Here is a 14,819-nt window from a genome sequence, read left to right on the forward strand (position 1 = left end):
AAAACATCCACATTTCATCACCTAGTGAGACATGGAAGTGGTAGAGAGCTAATTGGCTGAACCCGCCATATAAACCTGGAGGGCGGACACAACTCAGCCATATTTTCTGGGCATGGAGGACTACTAAATGGATGTCTGCTTTCCCCTCCATCCTAAACCTTAGGACCATGTAAATCCCCGTGGTTAGGGACTCCAGGAAGGAGGAAGGCCAGCTCCCCCACTTCCCCAGGGGACTAACTGCTAAGGCTCTACAGGTAAGTCATGATATAAAATAATGGATAAGTGACGATTCTTGCACATCTTAGTTTATGGACTGAGATTCATATCCTTTGCTCAATTTTGCAGTTTTTTAACAGAAGGTGCTATGGAAAGCAGTGACCTTGTTCACTTCAGCTTTTTCTAGAAACTTTGCCCTCCAACTCACAAATCCAAAGCAGGACCTCTGCCCCCTGCCCTATGTGCCACATACCACAAAAAAACAAGCAAAAGCCCCAAACCCTGCTAGCTTACAAGCCTTTTCACACTGGGGTAATTGACACTGTGGAGGGTGTTAAGATTAAGTTCCAGGATGGGCACTGCTTATATTCCTGGAGCATCAATTTTGCTCAAAGATTTGGTACAATATTTTTATGTTCAAAGAAACTAGGTTACATGATGGAGTAGAAGGCAAACTTTGTAGTTTAAAAAATGATGAAATTCCAGACTTCAAAGAAATGTCTTTCCTATAGGGAAGGGGGCCTCCTTGTTTCAGAACCCCATGGGGGTTCTTTTGAGAGGGATGCATCTGTGTAAAAGTTTGAGCAGCTCTGGCTCTGCGCCCGGCCTGGCTCAGGGCCTCTCCCCCAGGCTTGCGCTGTGTCCCTAGGGATATCGTATTGCAGTTAATACCTCCTCACGTTTCTAAACTCACAGCTTGTCGGCGGTGGCGCAAACTGAGAGCTGAAGTCAGTTCTAGCTCGCTCTTTTCACAGGAGTAAACGGAGAATCAGCAACCTACAAGGTCTCCCGGGGGGGGGGGGGCGTGCAATCCAGGTGTCCCAGGCTAGTGCCCCTCCCAGAGTCCTTGGCTGCCTCCATCCTTTCATGCTGCTGGAACTCCTGGCCGCCGGGCACGTGCGGAGAACCTCATTCCCCACCCACCCACTCCCGGCCCATCCTTCACACGCCAGTTTCTTTCTTGGGAGCCCTGCCTCTCCACTGGAGTATCTGGGGTCCGCGGGGGAGCTCAGAAAAGCTTGGTGAATTAATAACTGCTGGCTCTGAAATATGCATCAGAACCCAAGGGTTGGTGAAGGAGAGGTGGTTGGATTGGGGAGCGATTTCCTCCACATCTTCCGGTGCGACCGAGAGAGACGGTTGGAGGGCGGAAACGGACTTGATCCAGGATGCAGAAGCACTAACTCACGTTGGCAGGGGCAGCCTTTTCCCGCCGCCCACTCTGCGGAGTCCGATGGCTGTTGCAATCTCCCGCGCGCCTTGCATTCATCAGAAAAGAGTTGAAACAGTACACGAGAGGAGGAGCAACTGCTCCTGGGCCTTGGCTGTTGAGCACGACCAATGGGGATGCGAGCCCCGTAGCGCGAACCAATTAGCGCAGGGCCTGCTACTGCGCGGGCCAATGGTGGCGCCGGCTGGGCGCTGGAAGAAGACAGATGGTCTGCGCCCGCAGCAGACTCGCGCCGCGCACGCTTCTCTCCGTTGTCCTCGTCGCCTACGCTGCCGCACCATGAGCGCCCCAACGCAGGTGGTCAACTTCGGGCCCGGGCCTGCCAAGCTACCGCGCTCGGTAAGTCCCCACGGGCGCGCGCCGGGAGTGTGGTCCGAGCGGGAGCCGGTGCTCGGGTGGCTGTGCATCTCTGCGCGAGGTCTTAGGATCCCCTCTCCCCGCCCGGAGCCCTCCGAACCCTCTGCGCCAGCGTGCACGTCCAGTTCGGGACCCCTCGGAAGTGGGCTTCTGCAAGAATGCACTTGGGAGAAGGAAACTGGGCGACATGATTGTGCAGCTGCCCCTGGCGCCGACTGCCGGTGAGCGACTTGCACGACGTGGCTCGCCGGCGCAGCGCACCTGCAGACTCCCGGGCTGTGCCTTCTCCAGTCCTGGGCCCTGGCGCGGCGCGGCGCAAAACGCTCTCATCGCTGGGTTCGCCTTGCAGGGCACTGCTGCGAGCCAGGCAGTATTGAGTGGATCCGTGCATGGACACTGAGTGAATGGTGAATGGGGATCGCGCGTTAAACTGGAGGGGATTGCAGACTGGAGGCCCGCGCCTGACCCCTTGTAAGGAGTGTTTGGTTTAGCCAGCACTTGGGAGCATTGCTTTTCAGAAATGTAAATTTGAAAGCCTTCAGTCCTGGCTTTCCTTCCTTGTTTCCCAAGAGAACCTTCCCTTCCCCCGCCTTTTTCAGTTGGTTTCAGTCTTTTTTTTTTTTTTTTTTTTTTTTTAATTTTAATTGGCTTGACTCCTAAAGGCATTCGAGTATTCAAATTCTGGTAGGCAGTGGGCTGCCAGCCCAGTTTGCTTCACTTTGTTTCGGAGGAAATGGAATGATTGAATTTTCCCCGGGGCCACGACCAGACTTTTCAAGTGCAAGTGGAACTCACTCCCTGCCTTCCTAGGCCCTTAGCCAGGTTTCAGCTCCTCCCCGCAAACGCCCATTCTCCTTCCCACATCATCTTCAGTCCACCCTCGCCCCCCCCTCCACCAACTGTGAAGAAGACAGTTCGTGGTGTGCCTTGATTGACAAGCTGCTATCTCTGCTGTTATATTTTTATTTTTCTAACCACATTGACTCTGATACTATGTTGTAGCAACATGGGGCTTAGCCAAGTGCTTCACAATTATCTATTGTTGAACAGAGTAGAAATCTCCGTGGGATAGAGCCTCTTCTGTGTTGTAAGAACAGAGAATCTTAACAATTTTAGAAGGGAAAGGACTTCGTGCTTTCCTAGGGGCAGAGCTCATAGTAGTGGAAAGAGCAAGGCTTGGTTTTTCCCACTTCCTGCAGCCTGTTTTAGGCGAAATTCCTTCCCTGCTTAGAGCTGTGCAAGTGTTTCTTGTACCTCCTCACCTTTGTCTTGTCTCCGTGGTTTGGAGTCTTCTGAGTATTTGTTCCCCTGTGCAATTTCTTTTTATTTCTTTTCTTTTTTTTCTTTAAAAGTACTCTCTCCCCCGTGGGGCTCGAACTCAGGACCCGGGGATCAAGAATCTCAACTTAGCCAGCCAGGTGTCCCTCCCTGTGCAATTTCTTATGCCTTTGTTATAATGGAAGTTGTCATCAATAATACAGTTATTTCTTAATTTCTTGGGAGGATTTTTCTCCTCAGATGCCTTCTCTGAGGGGTGAGGGGGTGGGAGGAAGTGGCAGATGTTACTTTTTATGAGTTTTGATTTGATTTGATTGTAAGGATTAGAGAAGCTTTTCAAACTTTATTGCTCATCGTGACCACAATGAGAAATATATTTTACAAAATGACGAAGTGTATGTATATAATGATAATTAAAGCCCTATGAAATATTTAGCCTAAATAACTATGACATACATACTTTTGTACTGTGTTCCATGCTAGTCTGTTCTATTTTAAAAAATGTGTTGTGACCCATAAGAGTGATTGCATTCTTCAGTTTGAAAAAATAAACTCCACTGGAGTAGAGGGGCATGCTTTTTGGGTAGAAGTCTTTAAAACTCTTTGTAATGATTTGGATCATAAACTCATTTCAAGGGATACTGCCTGTAAGAGAAATCCCGTCTTAAATGTGTTCAAAGATGCCTTTACTATCTGTTTGTGTTCACCAAAGAAAGGATTCATTAAGTGTGTTTAATCGGCCAGTGCTAATAATAATAATCATCAATAATAATAATCATCCCATAGTTTGCAAAACCAGTGACAAATACTTTTTTTAAATGCTAGCTTTTAATATTATTATTGTTTTTAAAGATTTTGTGTATTTATTTGAGAGAGAGCGAGAGCATTAGAGGGGTGAGGGTCAAAGGGAGAAGCAGACTCCCCCTGCTGAGCAGGGAGACCCATGCAGGACTCCATCCTGGGACGCCAGGATCATGACCTGCACCAAAGGCAGTCGCTTAAATAACTGAGCCACCCAGGTGCCCTATTATTATTTTTAATTAATTTCTACACCCAACATGGGGCTTGAGCTCACTACCCCAAGATCAAGAGTCACATGCTCCACAGACTGAGCTAGCCAGGTGCCCCAACAATGACAAATTCTTAAACTACCCCCCCCTTGCCAGGAATTCTTTTGCCTAATTCTTTATTGTTAAATGTTGTATTTCAGACAAGTTGCCATCCAGTTTAGATTGTTGTGTGACATCTGATTTAGTCTCTGTCTTTCAAGGAAATTTGATGGCAGGGTGCTTCTACAGAGAGCTTGTCTCACCTGTTTCGTGTACATTTTTAGAGCTTTCCCCCCTCTCTTTGCATGTTATGGCAGTTCTCACAGACACAGAAGTAGGCAGGGGAATCCATGCACACATCTCTGAGGATTTTAACCTGCAGCACCTATCTACACCCTCTTTCTCCCTACCTGCCCCTGGATTTTATTTATTTATTTATTTATTATTATTATTATTATTATTATTATTTGAGGGAGAGGAAGAAGCAGATTCCCTGCTGAGCAGAGAGCCAGACCCTGAGATCATGACCTGAGCCTAGGGCAGATGCTTAGTCGACTGAGCCACCCAGGCGCCCCTGGATTATTTTAAAACCAATCCCAGATATCATGTCATTTCACAAAAACACTTTAGCATTCATCTCTGATAAGACTTTCTATCTGTCTTCTTTAAAAATAAATAAATAAATAAAGGATTGGTCGTTTTTTGTTTTTTTTTTCATTGTGTAGTTACTTGCATTCTACACACTTTGGGGGAGAAAACAGCCATGGGGCTCCTCCCAGGTCAGCTGTGTTTTGCAAGGGGTGGTGAGCCGTGCCCCTGTTTCCTGACTCTTTGGAATTGCCAGTACACTGGGTCCCACCTGCCCATGTGTCCCTGTAAGGTAGAACGTGATTAAGGGGCTGCAGTCATCTTAGTAGAGGGGTCAAGAGACTGGCTAGGTGCCTACCCTTCAGAGCCTCTGCTGATCTCTTTCTTCTGCAAATTGGGGACAGGAGTATCACCCGCATGGCTCTGTTGGCAAGAGGGATCAGTATGTCATTATTCCTGGATTGATCTTATTCAAGGCCAAGCTTCCTAATTTCTGTACACCCAACCTGTCCCAATTGAGCACCTTAGACTGGCAAGATGGGAAATTGATTTATCTGTTTAATTTCAGCCCAATTGATCTGTTGTTCCCTGAACCCAGGACTCAATGCATTTTGTTGCACTTTTGCTTTCAGAGAGTGGTAAGCGTAACTGTGGAGCAGACTTGTCTGGGGAATCTGGTTTTTCCCAAAGGTCTTCTCTTGATAGTTAAGGGTTGTCATCAGAAAATTTTGGGAAAATTGTATTTTAATATCAATCACATGACATAATTTCACACTTAACTTGTGTGTAAGTTGCATCAGCAGGGTTCTGTGGACTGGTTGGAAGGAAGGGGATTGGCCATGGGTGGTACAGAAGTTTCCAGACCTCACAGGCTCTATAGGTAGACTCCCTCCCTGGTCTGATGTCCAGAGGCAGACCTCTGGGCCGAATATTCAAATCATTTTATTTTCTCTTATTTCTTCTAGGTATTGTTAGAGATCCAAAAAGAACTGTTAGACTACAAAGGAATTGGGATTAGTGTTCTTGGTAAGATTCACTTTTTGACTCTAAATATCCAGGTTCCAAAGAGAACTGATGAAAATGCATCTGCCTTGAATTTTCAACTCTGTCTCCTTTAGGCCTTTGTAAATATATTTTTAAATATTAGTAACTTTGGTGGCATGTTTGACAGAAACCTTTTAAAATTTTTTTCTAAAGGTTTTATTTATTTATTTGAGTGAGAGAGAGCATGAGGATGGGGGCAGCAGAAGAGGGAGAGAGAGAAGCAGGCTCCCCACTAAGCTGAGCAGGGAGCCTGACGCAGGGCTTGATCCCAGGACCCCAGGATCACAACCTGAGCCGAAGGCAGACGCTCAACTGACTGAGCCACCCATGTTCTCCTAGAAGCAATTTTGAAATCAGCATACATGCTGGTGAGAGGTTCTTGTATGTCCGTTTACCACTTCATGATTACTTTCGCTATTTATAGCATCTGAGATCAGAGGGATGCCGAACATATGCATCCCAGGGCTCCAGCCCTCTTTTACTGAACTTGAAAATGAACTTAGTAAAAGTTTAAAAGTCTATAAGCCTTTGCTCAGATCTTGCACCTTAATAATTGCATTAAGTTTCTCCTTTATCATTGAGGAAGGGGCCCTTTGAATTTTAAACATTTTAAATTTTAATTTCCTTTTTTTTTTTTTTTTTTGTAACTCCCAAGGCTGCACAATATGGAGAGATTATAGGGTTAACTGTAGGATCACTGCTATTAAATTTTGTTCCTGTGGGTTTGGTCCCAGCCACGCTGGGGTTTCTGCGCAGTGAGAGCCACAGAGCAGAATTGTGTGCGATTGTTTCTTTAGGGCAGCCCTTGCACACGGATTCATATTTGTGAGAAGGATGTTGAGAAATCACAGGGACGGAAGGATGAATTAGTAAATGGCTCATTCAATGAGTATGCCGCTTGAAAATCATTCTTCTGTGACCAGAAGGCTCCAATGTTTGCAATTTGAAAATTAGTTTGGATTTTCCCCCTAAACGAAGTGAGCCTTGGCCCACAATTTGAGTGCAAAATAACTGAGTTTTCCCTTTATCATCTTATTTGCAAAGTGTGTAGCTACTTCTTTTTTTTTTTTTAAGATTTTATTTATTTATTTGACAGACAGAGATCACAAGTAGACAGAGAGTCAGGCAGAGAGAGAGAGAGGAGGAAGCAGGCTCCATGCTGAGCAAAGAGCCCGATGCGGGGCTCGATCCCAGGACCCTGGGATCATGATCTAAGCCGAAGACAGAGGCTTTAACCCACTGAGCCACTGAGGCGCCCTGTGTAGCTACTTCTAACGTTCCTTCTGTGTGATTGGTTTTAAACAGGAACTTTTTTTTCTTGTTATTTATCTTTCCTTCCACAGAAATGAGCCACAGGTCGTCGGATTTTGCCAAGATTATTAACAACGCAGAGAATCTTGTGCGGGAATTGTTGTAAGTTTAAAATTTTAAACAGAATCGTTACTCTTGGTTGATAATCTATGTATGTGAGTATCTGTTAACAGTTTTACTTGGCTGTGTGTTAAGAATATTTCATAGTTAAAAATAATCTTTTGAAGAGTTTTCCCCAATTCACTAAATTAATATATAATGCTTTTTACTTGTTTGCCATCCTGTGTTTGTGTTTTTATTTTTATTTGTTTATTTATTTATTTATTTTTAGAGGGAGAGAGGGGGAGGGAGAATCCTAAGCAGCCTCCATGCCCAGTGCAGGCTCCTCGCCAAGCAGAGAGCCCGATGTGGGGCTCGATCCCACAACCCTGAGATCATGACCTGAGTGGAAATCAAGAGTCAGATGCTTAACTGACTGAGCCACCCAGGCACCCCTGTGTGTTTTTATTTTAAATGGTGTTTCCAATGATTTGAAATCATTATATCTAAGAAAGATTTTTCAGGCTTAAAAGGGATTTAAATAACAGAGAAATGGTCATCTTGGTCAATGTACTGGTTCTTAAAGCAAGGGCCTCATAGTACCTGTTCAGTCACCTGCCTGTGGGCAGGTTTTAAAAAATCCAAGTACAGGGCCGACCATGCCCAGCTGAATCAGAATCTCTGTAGAAACTTCAACTTTAACAGACTCTTTGGGTAATTTTAAGAGCTCTTCACTCCAGGAACTTCTCAAATGATCCCTCTTAGCTTATCTGCACTACTCTTCCTTACGCAGAGGAAACCTTACTCTTTTTTTTTTTTTTTTTTAAAGATTTTATTTATTTATTTTGAGAGAGAGACAGTGAGAGAGAGCATGAGCGAGGAGAAGGTCAGAGAGAGAAGCAGACTCCCCATGGAGCTGGGAGCCCGATGCGGGACTCGATCCCGGGACTCCCAGGATCATGACCTGAGCCGAAGGCAGTTGTCCAACCAACTGAGCCACCCAGGCGTCCCAGGAAACCTTACTCTTAAATAGATTGCTGTTTAAGGGATAGATTTACATACTGTCTAAGTATAGTCACATAAATGTTACAAATACGGTAATCTTTAAAAAAAAAAACAAAACAGGGGTGCCTGGGTGGCTCAGTAGGTTAAAGCCTCTGCCTTCAGCTCAGGTCATGATCTCAGGGTCCTGGGATCGAGCCCCGCATCGGGCTCTCTGCTTGGCGGGGAGCCTGCTTCCTCCTCTCTCTTTGCCTGCCTCTCTGCCTACTTGTGATCTCTGTCTGTCAAATAAATAAATAAAGTCTTAAAAAAACAACAACAACACGTTTTCTGCTCATAAAACTAGTGTATATTCATGGTAGAAAGTTTAGGAAAAACTGAATATCACAAACTAAACTGAAATTTTCCATAACCGCATCCGTCAGAAGTAATTATTGTTAACATTTTAAGGGTGCAAGTTTGCATGATTTCATTAACACGATTGGAATTGTATTGACTATTACTTTCCTTTTGAACTGGCTTGATAAAAGTCTTCAGGTGGGGCTGGCTGGTGCCTTTTTTTTTTTTTTTTTAAGATTTTATTTATTTGACAGAGAGATCACAAGTAGGCAGAGAGGCAGGCAGAGGGAGAGAGGGAAGCAGGCTCCCCGCCGAGCAGAGAGCCTGATTGGGGGGCTCAATCCCAGGACCCTGAGATCATGACCTGAGCTGAAGGCAGAGGCTTAACCCACTGAGCCACCCAGGCTCCCTTGCTGGTGCCATTTTTTGTGAGGAGCACTAGAGCCCATTGCATTGTGGGTGGCCAGAACCGGTCATCCTTTGCTTGGTGCCTCACATGGGTTGTGCCTGTTGGGTTCCATGTCATGTTCACAGCACAAGGCTATCCTTCATGGAACAGGTATTTGGAGCCCCGGCCCAGAAGATGTGGCATTTGACCCGTATGGCTGCAAACCTCTTGGGACCAGACTCCCAGTTCAGTTTCTGGGCCGATCCTTTATTTTCCTAACCAAGTGCCTGCCTTGTGTCCCTGTACCTGGGCCTGTGTCTCGTGTCCTTCCATCCAGGTGTTGGCCTGCTTATCTATCTGGTGTCTGAATAACATAAACCTGGAACGGTGCCTTGGGCTGCCAGTCCTCCCAGCTGCTGAGAACCTCGTGTTTAGAGCCTCCCAGTGCGAGCTGCCTGCTAGCTTGCATGATAGCGGGCAGATGGGGTTCAGGACCAGATACTTACTTGCACACCACCCATTCAAACCCTCTCACATTGCCCTGCCCTTTGGTACTCAGACCTCTGTGCTGGATCTCTGTCCCCAGCCATCTGCCTTTGTTCCTAAGCTCTGAGCTTCCTCAAAGGCTGGGGTCCAGTTTCCATGGCCTAGTCCCTCTGGGGCTGGCCTTCTACTGCCTGCAGCTATTCCAGAAAACATCTTAATTTTGTACGCTGGAATAAAAAAATATTCACTGGTAATCTCGATGTTTATCAATATGTGATGACGTGCTTAAGCCTAATACATTATCTCAGATCCTTTGCTAGGGTCCACTCGGTTCCTGTAATGGACCAGCACATGTCTGTTTTTAGGACTTCTGGTTGCAGAAGCCCAACTCTCAGCAGAAGAGGAAATGTATTACCTCGTGTAACTAGACAGTGCAGGAGCGATGAAGGAGGAGCTCAGGTGATGTCCAGGAAGGTCTTTTCTTCCATCTCCTGGCATTGCTTTTCGATGTGTTGGCCTCACCAGATGGCCACCAGTGGTTGCAGGATTAGCTAGTTTATTTGTTCCCTCAATAGAGACCATTTATCTTTTCCAGAAGTTTGAGCAAAGGTCTCAGAACTGAACTCCGCTGGCCATCTTGGCTTGTGGGCTCATCCTCTGGAGTCAGGTTGGCCACCCTAGAACTGTGTGGACTGAGAGTGATAGCAAGGTGATTCCCTAAAGGAACAGCAGGGTGTGACTAGCTTCCCGCCAAAAAGTACCCATAGGCTTCCACAGGGAGCCCAAGGAAGGGCTTTGGGGAAGGCAAAGCAGGGCTGGGACTTTACCACATTTCTTGTAGTATATCCACCCAAAGTAAAGTGCTGGTAGAGCCTCGCTCATTCTTTCTTTGACCTTGTGTGTCTCTGTTTACTGTCTCCTACACTTCTGCCCAGAGCCATTCCAGATAACTACAAGGTGATTTTTGTGCAAGGAGGTGGGTCTGGCCAGTTCAGTGCTGTCCCCTTAAACCTGATTGGCCGGAAAGCAGGAAGGTGTGCTGACTATGTGGTAACAGGCTCTTGGTCAGCTAAGGCCGCAGAAGAAGCCAAGAAGTTTGGGACTGTGAATATCGTCCACCCCAAACTTGGGAGTTACACGAGTAAGTGCCGGGATCTGAGCTCTACGGTGATAATAGAATGTAGACAAATGCTGCTGGGTGGGTGGTCCCTTTTCAGATACCTGGTTATCCCTGCCCAGGGCAACCTGCAGTTTTTAATTCCTTCTGGTTGGTAGCTGATTTGATACCATTTAGAGTGGATAGTCTCCCTTGTTAAGATTACTAACTGGCTGCTACAGAATGAGTATTCTTTGATTTACTCAGCTGAAGAGCCTATGGCTGATTGGCTTTAGGTATGGCTTGATCAAGGGCCCCAGTAATGTCTGCAGGTCCTGATGTCTCTCCTGGTCTCCTCTGTGATGGCTCCACAGTCCCTTCCCTTTTAGAGGATGCTCCTGACCTCATATTCTCCCAAGTTTCAATGCGTTTGCTCAAGCATTCCCAATCACAGCCTCACATGTCCTGTGTCCCATTCCCATTCGGTCATGTGGCTGCGGGTGAAACTGACTGCACCGGAACTACATGGACTGAGTTGGGGCGGCTGGAGCCCCAAGAAGGAAATCAGTGGACATAGGGTGGATGGATACTGGGTAATAGGAAAAATTTCCACCATACCATTCTTGAAGATTAGTTGCTCCCAACAACCATCAAGAGCATGGGATGGATCATCCTTTTAGGTTGTTGATGGGAATTATAATATAAGATGGATAGGGTGGTTTCTGTTGGGAGGACTTTGGAATCAGCCTTTCACAGCTAGGGGAGGGCTGTCCTTCCTGGCCATTCCCATCTACATGAGCAAAGAGGAATGAAAGCACAGACTCTCCACCTCTTCTTCTGTGATAGAAATCCCAGATCCAAGCACCTGGAACCTCAGCCCAGACGCCTCCTATGTGTATTACTGCGCCAACGAGACCGTGCATGGAGTGGAGTTTGACTTCATCCCTGATGTCAAGGGGGCAGTGCTGGTTTGCGACATGTCCTCAAACTTCCTCTCCAAGCTGGTGGATGTTTCCAAGGTAGAGTGTAAAGGGGCCTGTTTGGGGAACCCCTGTGTCTTGGATTTCACGAGAGCATTTTAAGAAATATGAGAACAAGGAAAGGCCCAGAATGTCTTGGGCCAACAGAGACCCTGAAGCCAAGACAACTTACGATACCCTGGCTGAAAGTTGCTTGTTTATAGTGGTTTGTCGGGACGTGTGAGTCTTGATGGGTTCCACCTTGTATTAATGATAGCCTCACAGAGTCACACGGAGTCCTTAGGAATTTCATCTGCCTTTGAGGGTGCCTCTTGGGAAATGTTTTGGTCAATACATTGGGAGTAGCTCGCTGACTTCTGGGGAAGCTGCAGATGATCCAAGCTTGGGGGATCTGGGAATGTGCTCCACCTTACCTTGAGCCCACCTCAACTCCAAGAGCATCCACAGGACACGTGGACTTTCCAGGAGGCACGTCAAGGCGGCAGGGGAGCAGTGAGCTCAGGTGTGTGCCGTGAGGGCGTGTAATAACTGTAAAGCATTTAGAAACAAACACACTGGGGCACCTGGGTGGCTCAGTGGGTTAAAGCCTCTGCCTTCAGCTCAGGTCGTGATCCCAGGGTCCTGGGATCGAGCCCCGTATCGGGCTCTCTGCTCAGTGGGGAGCCTGCTTCCTCCTCTCTCTCTCTCTCTCTGCCTGCCTCTCCACCTACTTGTGATCTCTCTCTCTCTCTGTCAAATAAATAAAATCTTAAAAAAAAAAAAAAAGAAACGAACACACTAAATTGTAGCCTGCCTTTTAAAAAAAAATATTGTAGTACAGTACATATAACATAAAATTTACCGTTTTAACCATTTTTGCATGTACAGTTGAGGGGAATTAGGTACATGAACACTGTCGTGCAAACATCACCTCCATCAGTCTCCCGAACTGTTTATCTTCCCAAACTGGGACTCTTGCCCCTGAAACAGTAAGTCCTCAGGCCTGCCCCAGGTCCCGGGAGCCTCCACTCTCCACACTGGACTTCTCCAGCTCCCTCATAAAACGGGACTCATGCAATATTTGTCCTTCCGTGTCAAGTTCATTTCACTTAGAGTAATGGCTCAGGGATCAGCCATGCAGTGGCTGGTGTCAGAACGTCATTCCTTTTTAAGGCTGAATAATATTCCATGGGGTGGTTCTCCCACGTTCTCTTTGTAGCTTGCTTTTTATTACCAGATCTGTGCACTGGCGATTCTCAACAATGCTAACTGTGACATACTCCCTTCCGGGCCAGACCCTCTTCCCTCGGACTTGGGATGCCATTTGCTGTTTAGAAGGGTTTCGTGGGGGGAGGTGGGAGAGGGCTGTGTGTCTTATAGGACAATGTTTTCTGAAGTTCCTTTAAGCTAAAGGTTCATTTAGCTTAATTTCTGTTTGCTAAAATTTCTTCTCAGGTAGTTTGTCTATTATTTCTCAGCATCTTCTGACTGTCCTTTTACGCAAACATGAATACGTTAAGAATGGTTTCTTTTGGTTACCAGGAACAGTTAGCAGCCTCATTTTATTTTATTTTAAATTTTTAAAAAGATTTTATTTGTTTATTTGAGTGAGAGAGAGCAAGCAAGTATGCACACACTAGCAGGGGGAGGGCCAGAGGCAGAGGGAGAAGCAGGCTCCCCGATGCGCAGGGAGTCCCATGTGGACTCGATCCCAGGACGCAAGGATCATGACCTGAGTCGAAGGCAGATGCTTCACTGATGGAGCCACCCAGGTGCCCCAGCAGCCTCATTTTAAATACTGGCTTGGGTGTAGAAAGGAGGTATACAGAGCGAAGATGAATATGTATAAGATCTTTATAGAAATGCTCAGACTAGCCCCTTGCTGGTGAAAAGGACCAGGCACATACTTAACCTGCAGGCCCCAGACCTGGGGAGGACGGATGTGCTGTCCCAGGTGGAGATGCCAGTAGAGAACGGAATGCACTTTGAGCAGAACTGGAATAAAATTGGCTCCTCGTGCTTTGGAAAGAGACTAGGAAATGGGGCTACATGTGTGAATAATGGCCGTGTGTATCTACAATAGCGTGTCTTCTCTTGCTCAGTTCGGCGTGATTTTTGCCGGTGCGCAGAAGAACGTGGGCTCTGCTGGGGTCACTGTAGTGATCATCCGTGAAGACCTGCTGGGGTTCGCGCTCCGAGAGTGCCCCTCGATCTTGGAATACAAAGTACAGGCTGGAAACGGCTCCTTGTACAACACGCCCCCATGCTTCAGGTGAACTCTGGTGGGGGTTTGGGGGGCGGCAGGGGGCAGGAGACTGATGGAAGGGGTCTCACTGTTTCCCATCAAAGCGGAGACAGATAGCTTTTTAAGGTAGAGAGTGTATTCATGAACCAGTGACCTCGTAGTTCAGACATCCTATCTGGCTTCTCTGCCCAGCCCGCCTCTCTCTCTCTGTTAACCTTCTGTGCACTCAGATCAGTTTTTCCTGCCCTTTCTTTTTGGGGGTGGTGTTTTGTTTGATCTCCATAGCGTTAGTGGTTCACCATTAACCCAGACGCTCTCTGCAGATGAAGTGGCAGGCTTGTATCTCAAACAACCGGCGAAGCTTTGGAAAAGGACTTTGAAAGGCCAGGCCTCCCCGGCTTTTTTTCTTGCCCTGCTAGGCCTGCCCGAAGCTGGCCGCCGTGGCAGCAAACATACTGGCTTGGAAAAAAACACCATTCTGGTTTTTCACCTAGTCTGCAGGTGCCCTGTAAGCTTGGCTTCCCATTAACCAAGTGAGAAAAGGGTGTTGAAACACATTCAGGAAGAGCAAGGCTTGCCCCCCATGCCCCGCATGATCTTTGAACAGCTAGCCTCAGATATTTTGTGAAAATCTTGTGACACCTAGGATTTAACAGTTGCCTGGGGGATTGTAGTGCTCACTGGCTGTGTGACCTTGGGCAAGTCACTTAACCTCTCTGTGCAGCCAGTTCCTCCAGGAGTAATAACAGTACCCTGCCAACTGGGTTGCTGTGAGGAGAGAACATATACGAAAAGCACTTCATGGTTGGCACTGGTGATTATGCAAGCTAGCTGCTGTATTATTATTATTGCTGTTTGCCTCGGTGTTAGTTCCCAGAGGCTTGGCAGGGGAGGGGAGAGCCACAGGGCAGATAATGGTGTAGAATGCCAACACTTTATGTGTGTGACCCTTTTCATCCTCCCAAGCACCCTAGGAAGTAGCATCCATTTTGCAAGCAAAGAAGCAGAGGCCATACTTGGAGGACACGGCAGAGCTGGGATTTGAACCCAGGTAGCCTGGCTCCAGACCCGGGGCCTGTATACCCTGTACCTTCATGCTCGCCACAAGCGCAGTTATCAGTGTGCATTTATTTGTGTCTGAAGGATCCCGTGTTAGGAGACTAGGTCACCGTTAGAGTCTAGCTATCCCAC

At 47.0% G+C, this 14,819-nt stretch overlaps 1 protein-coding gene across 2 annotated transcripts in view; it reads left to right on the top strand.

Annotated features, from left to right (window-relative positions):
* The first annotated feature begins 1,629 nt into the window (after positions 1 to 1,629).
* LOC111153591 (phosphoserine aminotransferase 1) overlaps positions 1,630 to 14,819 on the top strand; it is a 28,919-nt gene continuing 15,729 nt past the window's right edge. Inside the window, exons 1-6 of one of the 2 annotated variants that reach the window (XM_022512722.1) lie at positions 1,630 to 1,786; positions 5,685 to 5,745; positions 7,107 to 7,176; positions 10,264 to 10,469; positions 11,271 to 11,443; positions 13,486 to 13,655. In XM_022512722.1, the coding sequence (XP_022368430.1) occupies positions 1,727 to 1,786; positions 5,685 to 5,745; positions 7,107 to 7,176; positions 10,264 to 10,469; positions 11,271 to 11,443; positions 13,486 to 13,655 (740 nt within the window). In that variant the 5' untranslated portion in view covers positions 1,630 to 1,726. The remainder of the gene's footprint in view (positions 1,787 to 5,684; positions 5,746 to 7,106; positions 7,177 to 10,263; positions 10,470 to 11,270; positions 11,444 to 13,485; positions 13,656 to 14,819) is intronic. The other variant, XM_022512723.1, reaches the window with a different exon arrangement.

Source organism: Enhydra lutris, unplaced genomic scaffold (genome assembly GCF_002288905.1).
Source record: "Enhydra lutris kenyoni isolate GAN:26980312 unplaced genomic scaffold, ASM228890v2 scaffoldscaffold33, whole genome shotgun sequence".
NCBI classification, from domain to species: domain Eukaryota; kingdom Metazoa; phylum Chordata; class Mammalia; order Carnivora; family Mustelidae; genus Enhydra; species Enhydra lutris.